The 13,739-nt window shown below is 38.1% G+C and overlaps 1 protein-coding gene across 1 annotated transcript in view; it reads right to left on the reverse strand.

Moving 5' to 3' along the window:
- hcn4 (hyperpolarization activated cyclic nucleotide-gated potassium channel 4) overlaps positions 1-13,739 on the reverse strand; it is a 76,412-nt gene that overhangs the window by 41,320 nt on the left and 21,353 nt on the right. The window contains exon 3 of the mRNA XM_084929728.1: positions 2,883-3,044. Coding sequence (XP_084785854.1) covers positions 2,883-3,044 — 162 coding nt within the window. The remainder of the gene's footprint in view (positions 1-2,882; positions 3,045-13,739) is intronic.

The following is a 13,739-nucleotide window of genomic DNA, read 5'->3' on the forward strand; positions in this document are numbered from 1 at the left end:
AGGAGTGATAACCTAGCAAGATAATAGGACAGCTACTGTAAAAAACAAAAAAAGGAAAAAAGAAAAAAAAAATCTGTAATCATTCAAATGAGAGTCAAACCAACCATGACTGAATCACAGTTATCAATACTAACAACCTCTTCTTCTACCAGGTAATTTGAGCAAAAACACGAGGTGCTTTCCAACAGAGAAATGCCTGCCCTGAGGCTTAAATTAATTCAGAAAAAATATATTTGTTATTCTGTCACATTGAAAACCGTTGTACGTAATGCAATTAATTAGACAGTGTTTACTGTGTGAAACAAAACAAACTCCATTTTGATGTTAATAAGAGGCTACATCCCTCAAACAGGGATTTAAAGTAAGTACATTATGAATCTTTTGCCTCTTTACACTGGATGCATTTGGGAGCTGCAGTCTTAGGAAGCAGCCAGTTGAAGTTATGGATACAGAACTCTGAGCTGTAACAACATGACAAAGAGTAAATGCCCAAATATAATCTAGTCAGAACTGCATCAAATCAACTAGCGACAAGGAATTTGGCAGGTCATATGTTAGAGTCACTGAGATGGAGAGATAATGGTACTACTACATTTGAAAATCATTTGACTTACATCTAAATTAGATTTGGGTAAAAGTAAGCTTTGGTATTAAGTATAATAAATAACATTTATCTAAAAATACTCACACATAGCAGGAAAATTTGATTGGTTTATTTTACATGACTTTTAAATCTGCTTTGCTTTGTTGCGTTTTTATGTAGTCTGTGGTCTTATATCAGATTCTTCAATGTATACACAGTTCAAATATGTTTTTCAGAACAAAACAAAGAGATTAGCACAGCAATCATATCCTAGTTTTCTGTGCCGCAAAGCAAGACATCAAATTCTATCTTAATGCATGCATTCTTTTTGAACCTTAATCACGAGCCACAGTTTACATTATGTATCCTGACAGCTCAGCCTTATGTAACTTAAAATAATCCGCTTGCACATTTGCTTAATGTATCAAATATCAAAGTGGGGGTGAAATGTATTTATAATTGTAGCAAAGAGGGGCGAAAAAAATATAGAACTGGAAGAGAACAATGCAACAGAAATCTTAATCTTTTCTCGAAAAGATAATTAAACACAGAGTTTGATTAGATTGGGAGATTGATTAACGGTTTTTTTCACACTGTCCACGAAATGGAGCCACTGTTTTGAGTGTGCATCTCTGCAATGAGACACATGTAGAAAACGAGCTAAAATTATCTTAAGCGTGAAACATCTCAAGGGACAGTAGTTTTCAACATCTGCTGTTTCTTATGCTTAAATATAAGTGAGGCAGATTCAGTGAAACAAGTGAGCATGTCAGGGAGGCAGCGAGGCATGCTTAACCAAATAGATCATACCTTGAGCAATGCAACTATGTGACATTTGTTCCGGCATGGAGACCTGAACTCACAGTTGAACTGAAGCAGCTTTATATATATTTCAAACTGAGATTTTGTGTGCGATTTTTTTAGTTAGTCCTTAAATGTATGGTTATTCAATATTTCCTTTTTTGTTTACTTTATTAGTAACTATTGAAGTAATTAAATAAGTAGTAAATATTTATCAAATTCTGCTGAAAATAATATATATGTCAAACCAATTTAACTTATTCTGTCTAGAAAAGATATATTCCCTTACACATGAAACTTTAGCCTGCTGAAACTTGAAATCAGTTTAAACTCTCACTATTGATTCATTACTGGGGCTGTTTGGTAAGAGTGTAAGCCAACGATAGGTAGATGCTGCAATTTATTATAATTGTAATACTAAAAAATTGTAAATGCCCAAAAGACAGACAATTGGTTTAAAAAGACACTCAGGATTAGCTCAGTGACTGAACATACAGTATATCTGTCAGTACTAAAAACCACAAAACACTTCAATGAGCCAGGGGAACAGAGCTAATGCTAACTGCTAAATAATCAAATGGTATGTCACGCAATATTACTCACTTGCTTTGTTCAGCAAGTGTGTTGTAAGTGGTGCAGTAAGAACCTTTGTGTCTAAATTTCACTGCAGTCTCACAGTCTGAGAATTTAGTGAGTACATAATCTACTAGAATTCACTATAGTGTACCTATATGGGGTAGGTGGTATTGCTAATTGTGAAATCAGATTCCTTAGTAAGGTGCTGTAGAAGACTTGAGCGCACTAATTGTGAATTTTTGGAGTCACTCCAATCGACTCCAATTATATCAGAGATATATAATTGGATATATCTCCAATTATATCCAATTATATCAGCAATTATATCAGCTGATTAAGATATTGGTCAAGCTCCAGTGTGGTAATGAATATTCACTGAAATCAGACCACTTCTCACCCCCAAAATCTGACAATATCTGAATGACTTTATAACGTCACAAGTTGACATGAGACCATCAGTTTTGGGTGAACAGAATAACCACGGTGATGCAGCCCCCTCCCTTGAGCTAATAAAAAAGAGATCTCCGGTGACCCACTATTCTGGCAGCTGTTTCAGCAAAACAACTAAATTAAAGCTCAGCATGTGTGCTCACTGGAAACTGTCAATATCCAGCCAATATTGGATAAGGGATAGCTGTCTCCCTCAGAAAGTCAATGTTCCATGCACATCCTCCTTTCACAATAATGACAAATGTCAGGAGCTCCAAATAAATAAAAATTATCAGTAAATTGAATAAACGTGGACAAATGTAGCAGATAAATATATTTGACTTAGGGTTTAAAATGACAGATATGGAAGGCAGTCTTACCCAGGAAGCTGAAGAGTTTTAGAACAGTAATTACTGAGGCTGACAGACAAGATAAGACAGAGCATAATCTGATTCGAACAGGCAGGAGGACTGTGTGCAGGAGAAGCACTTACCACCATCTTATTTTTGGACACCCAGCAGTCAGCAGGGAAGTCCTGGAGCATGGGCACCAGGAACTGCAGGCAGCCATCCCAGTGACAGAGCAGCAGCATCATGCCGATTAGATTGACTATTCGTACCATGGCGCTGGCTAGGTCATAGGTCATGTGGAAGATCTGAGGAGTTGAAGAGGAAGGAAGCAGGAAATGAGTTAGTGAATGATGACTCAACATGCTGATGGTCAAATCCCTGAAATCTCTCTAGAACGCAAAGCACACACACATGCACAAAGAAGATTTTCTTCCTCCACAAGCATTTCAAAGATTTCTGGCTCTATTCTTTGCTCGTGCCGTGCAATGTGTTTGCAGTATTAGAATTAAAGGCCATTGTACTCAGCCTATAGAAACCATAGCTTTTTATTTTACACAGATGAGTTGGTGGATGCAGATCTTGCTGTTGTCACATTTCACTGGGGATGGCCAGTGAAATGAAAGCTTAAACAGATAAACTGGGACCAGAGCTTTATCGTGTGCTGCTGAATCACTCTTATCAGGCACTCAGCCAAACACAATAATGGTGCAAGGGTAGAGGTGGCTATGCTCCTGGGGTGAGAGCTTTCACAGGCTGGGTTTGTTAATCCTAATGATACTCATAAGGCGCTCCAGGACTTCTGGGCTGGTGTAGATTTTAATGGCCTCAACCATTCAAAGCCTCTTAATCCCACTGAAGACTATGTGCATTGCTAACCACTTGGCTCCTTATTAAAATACACTTGGTGCCTTTAAAGGGGTTGTGTTTAAGAGGGGATATTTCATTTTTACTTTCTTGTTTAGCAATAGGTAAAAATGTGAAATGAAGCTAAGACATGTCATGTCAGCGAAAGTTTAATCTAAGTCATTCGATCCTAAAGCACTGGGTTTGTTTATTTTTCTGTTTCCATTCGAAGGCATACAAAATGTAAGTGTATCTGGGTATTTTATCTCTGCTTTTGTTAAGGAAGAAACTGGCAGGGAGTGGTGTTATGTTTGTCAGTGTGGGTGCTGCTGCACCATCAAATCACATCAATTTAGTTCTGTCAACAAGATAGCATGAAGCCAGAGGTATGCCCAGAAAATTGTACCTCTCAAAGTGGATGGAGACATCCTCACTCACGCACTCTGTCTGTCCACATGCAGATACACAGTGAAACTCCTCTCCTCTCAAACCCTGTCTCATCTTTGTTTTTGTTCTGCTTTGGATTTCTTAAGCTCAAGCACTTATACATGAGTAAAGCCAAATCATTTACCTAGCTCCGGTTTAGTCCTTATAGTGCGGCTCCTCGTGGTTTGGGAAAATAAATTAGAAGTATTTAGCTGAAGTGTATTTTATTTATGTTAGTAATTCTTTTTTTAAACTTGCACTTCTAAATTGGAAGATTATTGTGATATTGAAATATAAAAATAAAATTATATTTTATTATTTTTTCATCGCTCAAAATAAGCGTCACACTCGCGGAAGCCGGTATACCCGCCGAAACGCCGTGCATTTATCGAGACTTTCAACCCCAGGTAGGCCAATTATGGATCTTCGGATCCACATTATGTCAGCGGCTATTCTCCACTGTGAACTATGTTACAAACAAACACCGGTCACGCCTCACAGACGACAGCTTATAGTCCTGCGTAAAGATGAAAGTGACTTCATACAGCCCAGATTTGCAGACGCTGTGCGCTTAAGGGATATGCGCAGAGGTTCAGGAGCAGAAGTCCCATTGTAAACATATCACGGCAGAAGTGACGATGTTTGCATGAACATGCTTTTCAGCATCTCTTTATTGACCACTTTTCACACACGGTTGCTGTACCACACAGCCGGCGGTAGCTTTTCAGCTCACAGCCCGACACACACCAACACAACAGCATAGAGAGCACAGACTTTAAGGCGGCGAGGCGTGATTGTGGGTGCCGCTCAGGTGCGTCCGCCTCCCCTGCAGCGGCGCTGCAGACCACGCCCCGCCACACACCTTAACCTGGTAAAATACATATTTAGACAGAATTTTGCAAATATCTATTTTTCATTTTTTAGCAGCATAGTGCTTTTTTTCCAATTATTTTTTAAAAGTCAGGTCAAGGCTCCAAAAGCCCAAAGACGATATAAGGGTGGCGGCTCACAACAGTTTTTGTTTGCTACATGGATCATTTTAGTTCAGCTGGGTGTCTTTCCTTTTGTTATATTTCTTTAAGACTTCAAAATGTGTTAATTACATAAATAAAATGTAACTTTCTCTATAGCACTTCATGGATTTCATAAGCAACACACCTTAGTTGTTCACACAAAGTATAAAGGTAAAAAACAATATATACAGTGTTATCTTCATTTTAGATGTCAAAAAGTATTTGCGGCTCCCAGTGTTTTCTTTTGCGTGGAAACCGGGTCCAAATGGCTCTTTCGGTGTTAAAGGTTGCTGACCCCTGACCTAGCTGTACCGTTTTGCGCTCAACCCACCAAATTGGCTCCTTTTCCGCACTTTCTATTCACTTTATGAGACAAATATGAGCTCCTGTTTCTTTTGTTTTTATTTATTTTTGGGAACTAGCCCTTTTCCTTTAAATTCAGCCATAAATAAGTTACATTAGTTAATATGCTGTGTTGTGTGATGTCAAATTTCCTGCTGGAGCTGTAATGGCTTTCCGTAACATTAAAAGTGTTAAATTCACTCTGTGTGAATGAATAAATCATGAGGGGCCCTTTCCATCTTCTGCATTGAGTCTGATATATTTTTCATTTGTGAAATGGTATTCCAGACAGGAAAAGGATGATTCATAAAACACAGGATGCTTTTAAATCTATAAAAACTTGCAAAGTCATATGCAAATTCAAATACGGAGCATGCTATTCCTAGGACATGAATGACTGACAGAGATATGAAGCTTACAAGCATATAATGTACTGCTTAGACTTAGACTAGAATTGTCATGTCTGATATGATCAGGCTTCTTTACCTTCAGGGTAACTGTGAAAGAAAAGCACATTTCGGTCAAATGACACATTTTGGAAAAAAATATACACTATAGTAGCAGATATTTAGAATGAAGGGAAACTAGATTGTCATATGAAAGTTTTTCCACTATATTTGAACTGTACTGAAGTTGAACTGAAATACTATAGAGACATAACATTTACAATGTAATCATTTTCATAATTTTACATTTAAAAAATACAGTACAGTAGTTTGTGTTGCTCTCAGGTTATCCTAGCCTCAACACATTTCTACCTCTTCTAAGTCCCCAATTCTGAGGACCAATAATGCCACATTTTTATGGTGTTCCCTTTAAAAACTACATGTAAATGCATCATTATAACCTTGATAAGCAGCTGTTACCGCAAGCATCTAAATTGGTGCACAATACCACTTCCTCTTGGGACAAATCTCTTATTATTATACAGGCTGTCCTTGAACCTGTCAATATACTGAATACTATCAAACTCAGCAATGTCAGCATGTTTCTAAAGCATGACAGATTCCCTTCAGTATCTTGTGCCACAGCCTGAATGACTTATTACTGTTCAACAATAACTCCTGCTACTTTCCTACTGTAGATATGCCCTCAAAAGACCCCTGGCACTTTAACAGAATAAAGCCTATGAAAACTGTGACGGATAATGCAATGCAAATCTCCGGTTTGTAACCCAAACTGTACTGTCAGTGGAGGAAGGTGATTCCCCTATCTCCCTCCACAGCTGTAATCAATTCAAATATACCCCTGCCAAGCAGGAATAGACTTTCCAGTTATGACAAAAATTATTCCCAAGATTGGTTCTGTTAGAAGGTGGTTAAAAAATCATTATTCTCAGGCGCGAGAGGGAGGTCTGTGTATATATCCTCTCTTTACTTCTAATGGTTTTTCTAGATTAAAACAGCACACAGTTAAGCAAGTCTACTCTGTGTTTTGCGTAATTGTACAAAATAAATCATGTACATTTTCAGGATTTAAAGCAAACACAAATCTGCACGCACACACTCTGCATACAGAGCATTACACAACATGGCATGTTACATGGAGGATGATGAATTGCTGACCACTTCCTTTTAATTGATAGGAACACAGAGTGAGCCTGGCACCATTAGCATCAGCATTATCTACATAAGCAAGAGCGCTTTGATTGATTAGGGCAAAAAAATACAACCCAACAGTTTCATCCCATTTTTTTTTCAGTTTTCACAATCCTCATTAGAATACTCTAAATTCATATTTTTTTGTATTTTTTTTTTTAGCTAATGCAATACATAACCTATAGAAGGTCAACCTGAACACCTTCAAAAATACAGGAAAATGAACTGACAACACCCCCCCCCCCCCCCCCCCCCCCACAAAATAAATAAATAAAAATGTAGGTTTCCTGACAGTGAGATCAGATTTGCAAATTAGAAAGATAGTACTGCATGGCCCAACAGCTGGTGCTACAGGCACTCATCAATATGGCAGGTACAGTGGGTGAAACAATTATTTGAGCCCCTGCTGATTTAGTAAGTTTGCTCACTTATAAAGATATAAACACTCTTTAATTTTAGTGGTAGTTTCATTTTGGAGACACAGAATATCAACCAAAAATCCACAACATGTCATTGGGTGAAATAAGTATGTGATACTCAAGCAAAATATGACTTGGTGGATAAACCCTTGTTGCAAAGGACAGCTGTAAGACGTTTCTTGTAGTTAGTTAAGAGAAGAAGTTTGTCATCCAAGATTTTACAGTACACGGTTCGGTCCACTGGCCTCTCAATGTGATGAAGTTGTCCTGTACCTGTACCAGAAAGGCATCACCTAAGAATAATCTTTCCACTTCCATACCGACTATGAGGATGGTGATCTTTGGGTCATCCTCACTATTTCCCTTCCTCCAAACATAACTAATATTGCTGAATTCCAAAAAGTCTAAATAGTATCAACAAAAATAAAAAACTGAATCATTTTTCATCCAACAAAACAAATACACACAGCAACTGAAATATAGCTACAAGTCCAGCATAGCCTAGGACTGCATAGTACTCCCTGGGTTGAGGTAAAGTGCTCTAAGGTCTGATGAACATTTTGAATTATAATTCCTAAAACTTGCAACTAGACATTGAGGGTCCTTGGGCCTTGCCATTGTAAGAAGCCTTCATTTTTCAGTGTGTGAGTCATTTGGGTCCTCACGATTAGTAGTCGGTGGATTACGCATCAGGCTGACATCCTCATGAGCATAAAAAAAAATGCTATGGTGAGCTACCAGTTGCCCTGCATGCAAAGCTGTCAAACAGAGTTGAATGTGGAACAGTATTTTCTTACTAGATTAAGTGGCATATCATGAAACACTGAGTTCAAGGTCCAATCAGAGTTATGAGGATAGTCGAGGCTGGTAGTCATGAATTCAGTTAAATGACAGTTAACAATGGCCGCCAGACTGTTTAAGCTTTCGTTGTTTATACTCCTGCTGCTTTGGTGGATTGAACAACAGCTTAAGGCCCCTGCGGGGAGCATTCAAAGCATTAGTGGTGTAGTTTCAAACTTTAAGAAAATTAGTTTTTAGAATCTCTCAGTGTACAGTGCCATTTATTCAATTTCTTTTTCTTCAGCTGCATCCATCCCATTCATCAAATTTGTCATATTCCCCAAAAAGGTTAATAGAAATGACGAAGCCACTCATTTTTTGTATTTAATTAGTAGTTAGCTTAATGTGTTGCAATAAATTGTAAACAGAGGCTTTCAGTACTCCGTGGTTTCTTTGGTTAACTACTTTCGATACAGGCTATGTAAGTAAATTGATTTAGAATGATAAAAAGATCGTTTCACTTGAACTACTTAGAAGGTATCCTTTATCAGGAATTAATGTCCACCCTGCAGCCAGATATAATTGACTATTCATCTAGATCTTGGTATAAAAGGTTGTAAGTTCTCTGAAATGGAGGCTGTAATTGTCTGGGAAAAGCCACTTTAACCAAAGCCAGTGTTTCAAGGCACAAAATGAACAAGTTAAATACTCACAATAGAAACAATACTAACACTGTTAGTCAATTATAACCAATTATTTTTTTTTGATTGCTGAAATCCATAATCCTGCTGAAGACCACCACTGTCAAGTACAAACTATCAGCACATTATATCGCTACAGAAAATGGCATTTATTTACTGAGCACATATGCTTGTATACGTACAAATATAACAAGTAATAAACACAAGGATCAAATATGGCACTACAGTCGCAAACATCATCAGGCCCAGACAGGCAGGGAGAAAATGAAGGCAGCTGCAGAGTCATCTCAAACAGATGGAGTGAGAGGAGTGTGATCCAGGTGAGAGAATAGATGCATTTGTCCCATGGTGCTGATGGTAGCTGTCCAGACACAGTCATTGTAGCACTATACTGAAGCATCTGTTGTTCGCTGCTCATACTGCTAATGATGATGAATGTTTGGCATGATTGTATCTTGACACATGAGAAAAAACACAATCCTTCACTCATATTGTTTTTCTGATGCCATGTTGCAGGCATGGCATCAGAAAAACTTAGCTACACATAAAAAAAATGCTCTATAGATAGCAGATATTTGGTGAAAACACACTGTTTTAGTGCAATCTGTCTTGTCCCTGCAAATTGTTCTAATTGTGTCCAAGTAGCCTACTGGATGTTTACAGTTCAGTACCTTCATTGTGCTAATTGCAGCATGCCACATTTCCCCGTGTTAGACTGAGATATGATTTCCCTGTGATGAGTAGTACAGTTTATAAACTAAATCAACCCCTGCACTCCTGTGTTATTTTTAATCATCCAGCATGATGGCAGATTCGGGGGAACAGGCTGTGGGCAGGGGTTAGATTTCTCACTGTAAATACCTCGACCAAAATGTCATGCTCATGCATACTGTCATGGTGGACAAAGAGCATGAGGAGAATGCAAAGTAGGCCTGGTAGTGGACCACAGGGAACACCCTTCCATCATCTGTCTAAACAGGCCTGGAGGGCTCAGATCACAAAAAACACCCTGACTATGCTCTGTACCAAGGTGCGCCTTTGGGTTTGCGCTGGATTACACATTTCACTGTAATAGTTTTTTAAGCAAACCCACTGTGGGTATTCATATCGCAAAAGACTCATTCAGAGTGTTGAGGACCTGTCACTGTTGCTGGCAAGCCTCATTGTGCACTCAATAATAGCCCATTAAATCTATTCTTCCTGCTTTTCTTATCTCTGAAAGACCAGTCCTTGGCTAAGGTAATGGGTCAGTGAGTAGGGAGCTGATTAGTTGATTTCACTTATTTAAATATTTTTGTATAGATCTACTGAGTGGAAATGAAAGGTGCTTCGTTCCATCACCGGACCCATGGGAAAGCCACACAACTGACTTCCATCACAATGCCTGACGTATTGCTTTGTTTCTTGGAAACTGCAGCACAAAGCCACCACAGGGCTGTAAATCTTAATAATCCAAGCAGTAAATAGTAAAAGAAACTCAATTTCTGACACTTTTTGACCTTTTTTAAAAAGTCGGTCCCTCTTTCTCTCTCTCTCTAAATAGACACGCGCACACACACATTTCACACAAACCTACACATTTAGCAAAGCTCTACCATATACCAACAATTTATCTTGCATTTGATGCAACTGATAAACTTCACTTCCCACACTCTATTACTTTAAAAAATTTTTTGCTTTCCACTCGAATAAATGATCAATTAAAAAAACCCTCTTTGACAAACAAATGTATCTTGATCCACACTGAAAGCAACATTTGCTGGGTTGCCCTATTGAAACTGTTTTGCTGTAGGCATCAGGCATCGTGAGAGGAAGCCCGTGGAGCTTTATCATTAGTGCACTGCCTTGAATCTGATTTAACAGGATGACTAATCTCATCCAAGTCAGTGGTTCGTCAACAGGAGACAACTCCAATGAAGAGAATATCCGGTCACAGTCTTATTTTTATCCCAATGAAAAGTGACTAGAGGAAGCTGACCAGATGAGGACAGGAGAGACGAATAATGACACTCTGCTCTGTCTGTGTATGTGTAAGTCTGATGAATATCTGCATACTATATTGAATATTGAACACTGGCATGTAGCTACCACCTTTTTGTTTGTAAAATGTATTCTGTCAACATGGTAATTGTAATATCACCTTTACAGTATGATGAAAGTGTAATAATACAGAATCAGACAGCATCCTGTGAGCAAGCGTTTGTTGGCACTGAGAAGGAAAAAGACCTGTTGGGGATGAGGGGAGAGAGTTTAATAACTGATATAACAACTACTGCTTAAATGCAAAGTGGTGCATGAACACCACTGAAAAGACTCAGGGTCACCTGATCCAGCCCTAAGTACAAGCATTTCCAAAGAGAAAAAAATACAAACTGGGAACTGGTTACAGAGAAGAGGGGGCTGAAAACTGAAGGCTCTGCCTCCCATTCTACTTTTTAATACCCTTTAAACCACAAGTAAGCCTGTAGTCCAAGAGCGAAGCGCTCTACTGGGGTGATATGGTACTGTGAGATCTTTAACATCAGATCGGGCCTGATTATTCAAGATCTTTTATGTGAAAAGAATAATTTTAAATTGGATTCTGGATTTAACAGGGAAGCAATGAAGCGCAGCTAATTTACAAGAAATATGCTCTTTCTATCTAGTCCCTGTTAGTAATCATGCTGCAGAATTCTGAAGAAGATGATGGGCAGCCAATCAGATGAAAGTGGGCTTATGGTGATGGACAAATAGTTTAATTGGCTTGTTCAAAACAGTGGATGAAGTTTTGCACAATCATGCAACATAAATGTTCCAGGAATACGACCACAATAATGGAGGAAATTAGTATAGCACAGTTTAATTATTCCATTGATGAGCGCAAAGCATGTATTTCACATTATGTCAAAGAACAACAGGAAAATCTACATACAAACCAGCAACTGTGTGAAATACATCATTTCACACAGTCATGGTTTATTGTCAATATTATATCGATCCATGGTTTATTACTTATATATATATAATGTGACTTATTGACAAATATTTAAATCCCTTTAAAAATAAAATCAACTAAAACAAACAAAGAAGCCTAAAACAAAGACTTTTTTCTCTCTTTGTGGGGTAGTTTAGGAGTTAACAATAGACAGATTATGTATACTGACTGCACCATACTAAACCAAATATGTATTTGCACATGCATGCATGGATGTGCACGTTAGAACTAGTTCCCTGAATTGTCAAGAATTTAATTAAACCAAAGCTAAGATGACTTTACAAATTACATTTTTTCCCACATAAGAACCGTCAGTTAGATTTGGTCTCTTTAAATCTCTGAGGTGAAACCATGTCACCTATAAAATTATGATTCTGTGACAAATGATATTGAGCCATATAGTTAACTGTCCCCAAAGGATTATGAAACAAACTTATGACGTTTATTCTATTGCTGAGAATGTGTAGGTCACAATAAAGCAAATCGTTTTTTCTAAAGGGGTGATGTGAGGCAACTTAGTTAAGTTAGTCCCTTTATGCAATTTGTCTGGAAGTAATCTGATAGCTCTGGGAATAGGATTTTATCCATTTATTTTTTATGTCTTAAAAACACCTTACTTTTAATACACTTAAAGTTTTTGGGGTTTTTTTCCTGCACCCTGAACCGTACCTCTGTTTATGTCCTTTGGTATGATTATATTCCTTTGTCTTCTTCTGATTCCTAAAAAAGCATCATCCACTGCAATTCAGTACATGGAAAAAAGATTCTAATTTTAAAAACTTGTTCCCCACAGTATCACTCTTCAAGGCATTAAACCATGCAGTAGAGTTCACTGAGCTGTATCCAGCACTTCCCAGAAGAAATGTCCTCTGCGTGACTTCTTACAGAAGAGGAAATGAAACTCAAACAATAACAAACCAAATGAATTTGTGCGGAACTATTTCTAGCTTGCAGACACTTGTGAAATATGAGTGAAATAAATCAGCTTTGCCTTTCGGAGGACGTTGGGGCATCACAGGTCTGCAGCTTCTGCTATGTCACTACACATCTCATCGTGCCACATTTAGAGTGCCGAGCAATGCTGAATTGCATTTATTGCACTTATTGGCAAAAATTGCAAATTTTCATGGATCAAAAGGATTCTGCCTTGATTCTGTAAACAAGGACAAATATTACCTTTTTTGTGGTTGTTTTGTTAGTGTTTGAGTGTGCTTCTTTCCATTTTTATAGTCTTTCAAAGTTCAATATGTAGGTAAATAGACAAAGGGGGAATAAGGTCAGTGCGATGTTTACCAAAATATTCAAATGGTGATAAAATATATACACCTTGTTTGAAATGTAGCTGCCAATAGGAAAAGTCAAAAAGTCAGTTGGGTGGTGAGATCTCGGCGACAAGTTATTCTGCAGTGACAGATGACATTTCAGTGAGATTTCATCTGGAGTACTCTGGCGCTGAGGCAAAGCTGGCCTTTCACTCTGTCTGCCTAACTAGCATTCATCAGCAAACGCTCACACACAATATCTGCACACATACACCACCTACACAGGAACAGAAAATTTAAATGGCAACTGGCTCTGTGAGTGTAATGCCCCCTTTTGTTGTTGTATTGTTTCAATGGTTTTAGATTCTGCAGTCATCAGTACCTTGCAGTGTCCTTGTAAGTTTTTCCCATTCACATCATTATGGATATTTTTTCTCCCATTAGTCTGTTTTCCAATACTTCCAGTAATACAAAATTCCTAGATTGAGATTGTGGTGCATTACATCAGTGGCCCATGGCTAAAAGCAAGTTCTGCAGGTAGAAGGATGTTTTATTCAATCCTCCTTTATTCCTTATTCTTTTCCCTCTTCCCTCCCTTTCTTACCCCATGTTTTCTCTGTTATCTCATTGCATAGGCTGAAC

This window comes from Perissodus microlepis, chromosome 1, assembly GCF_051167445.1.
Source record: "Perissodus microlepis isolate ML-2025 ecotype Zambia chromosome 1, ASM5116744v1, whole genome shotgun sequence".
Classification (NCBI taxonomy): domain Eukaryota; kingdom Metazoa; phylum Chordata; class Actinopteri; order Cichliformes; family Cichlidae; genus Perissodus; species Perissodus microlepis.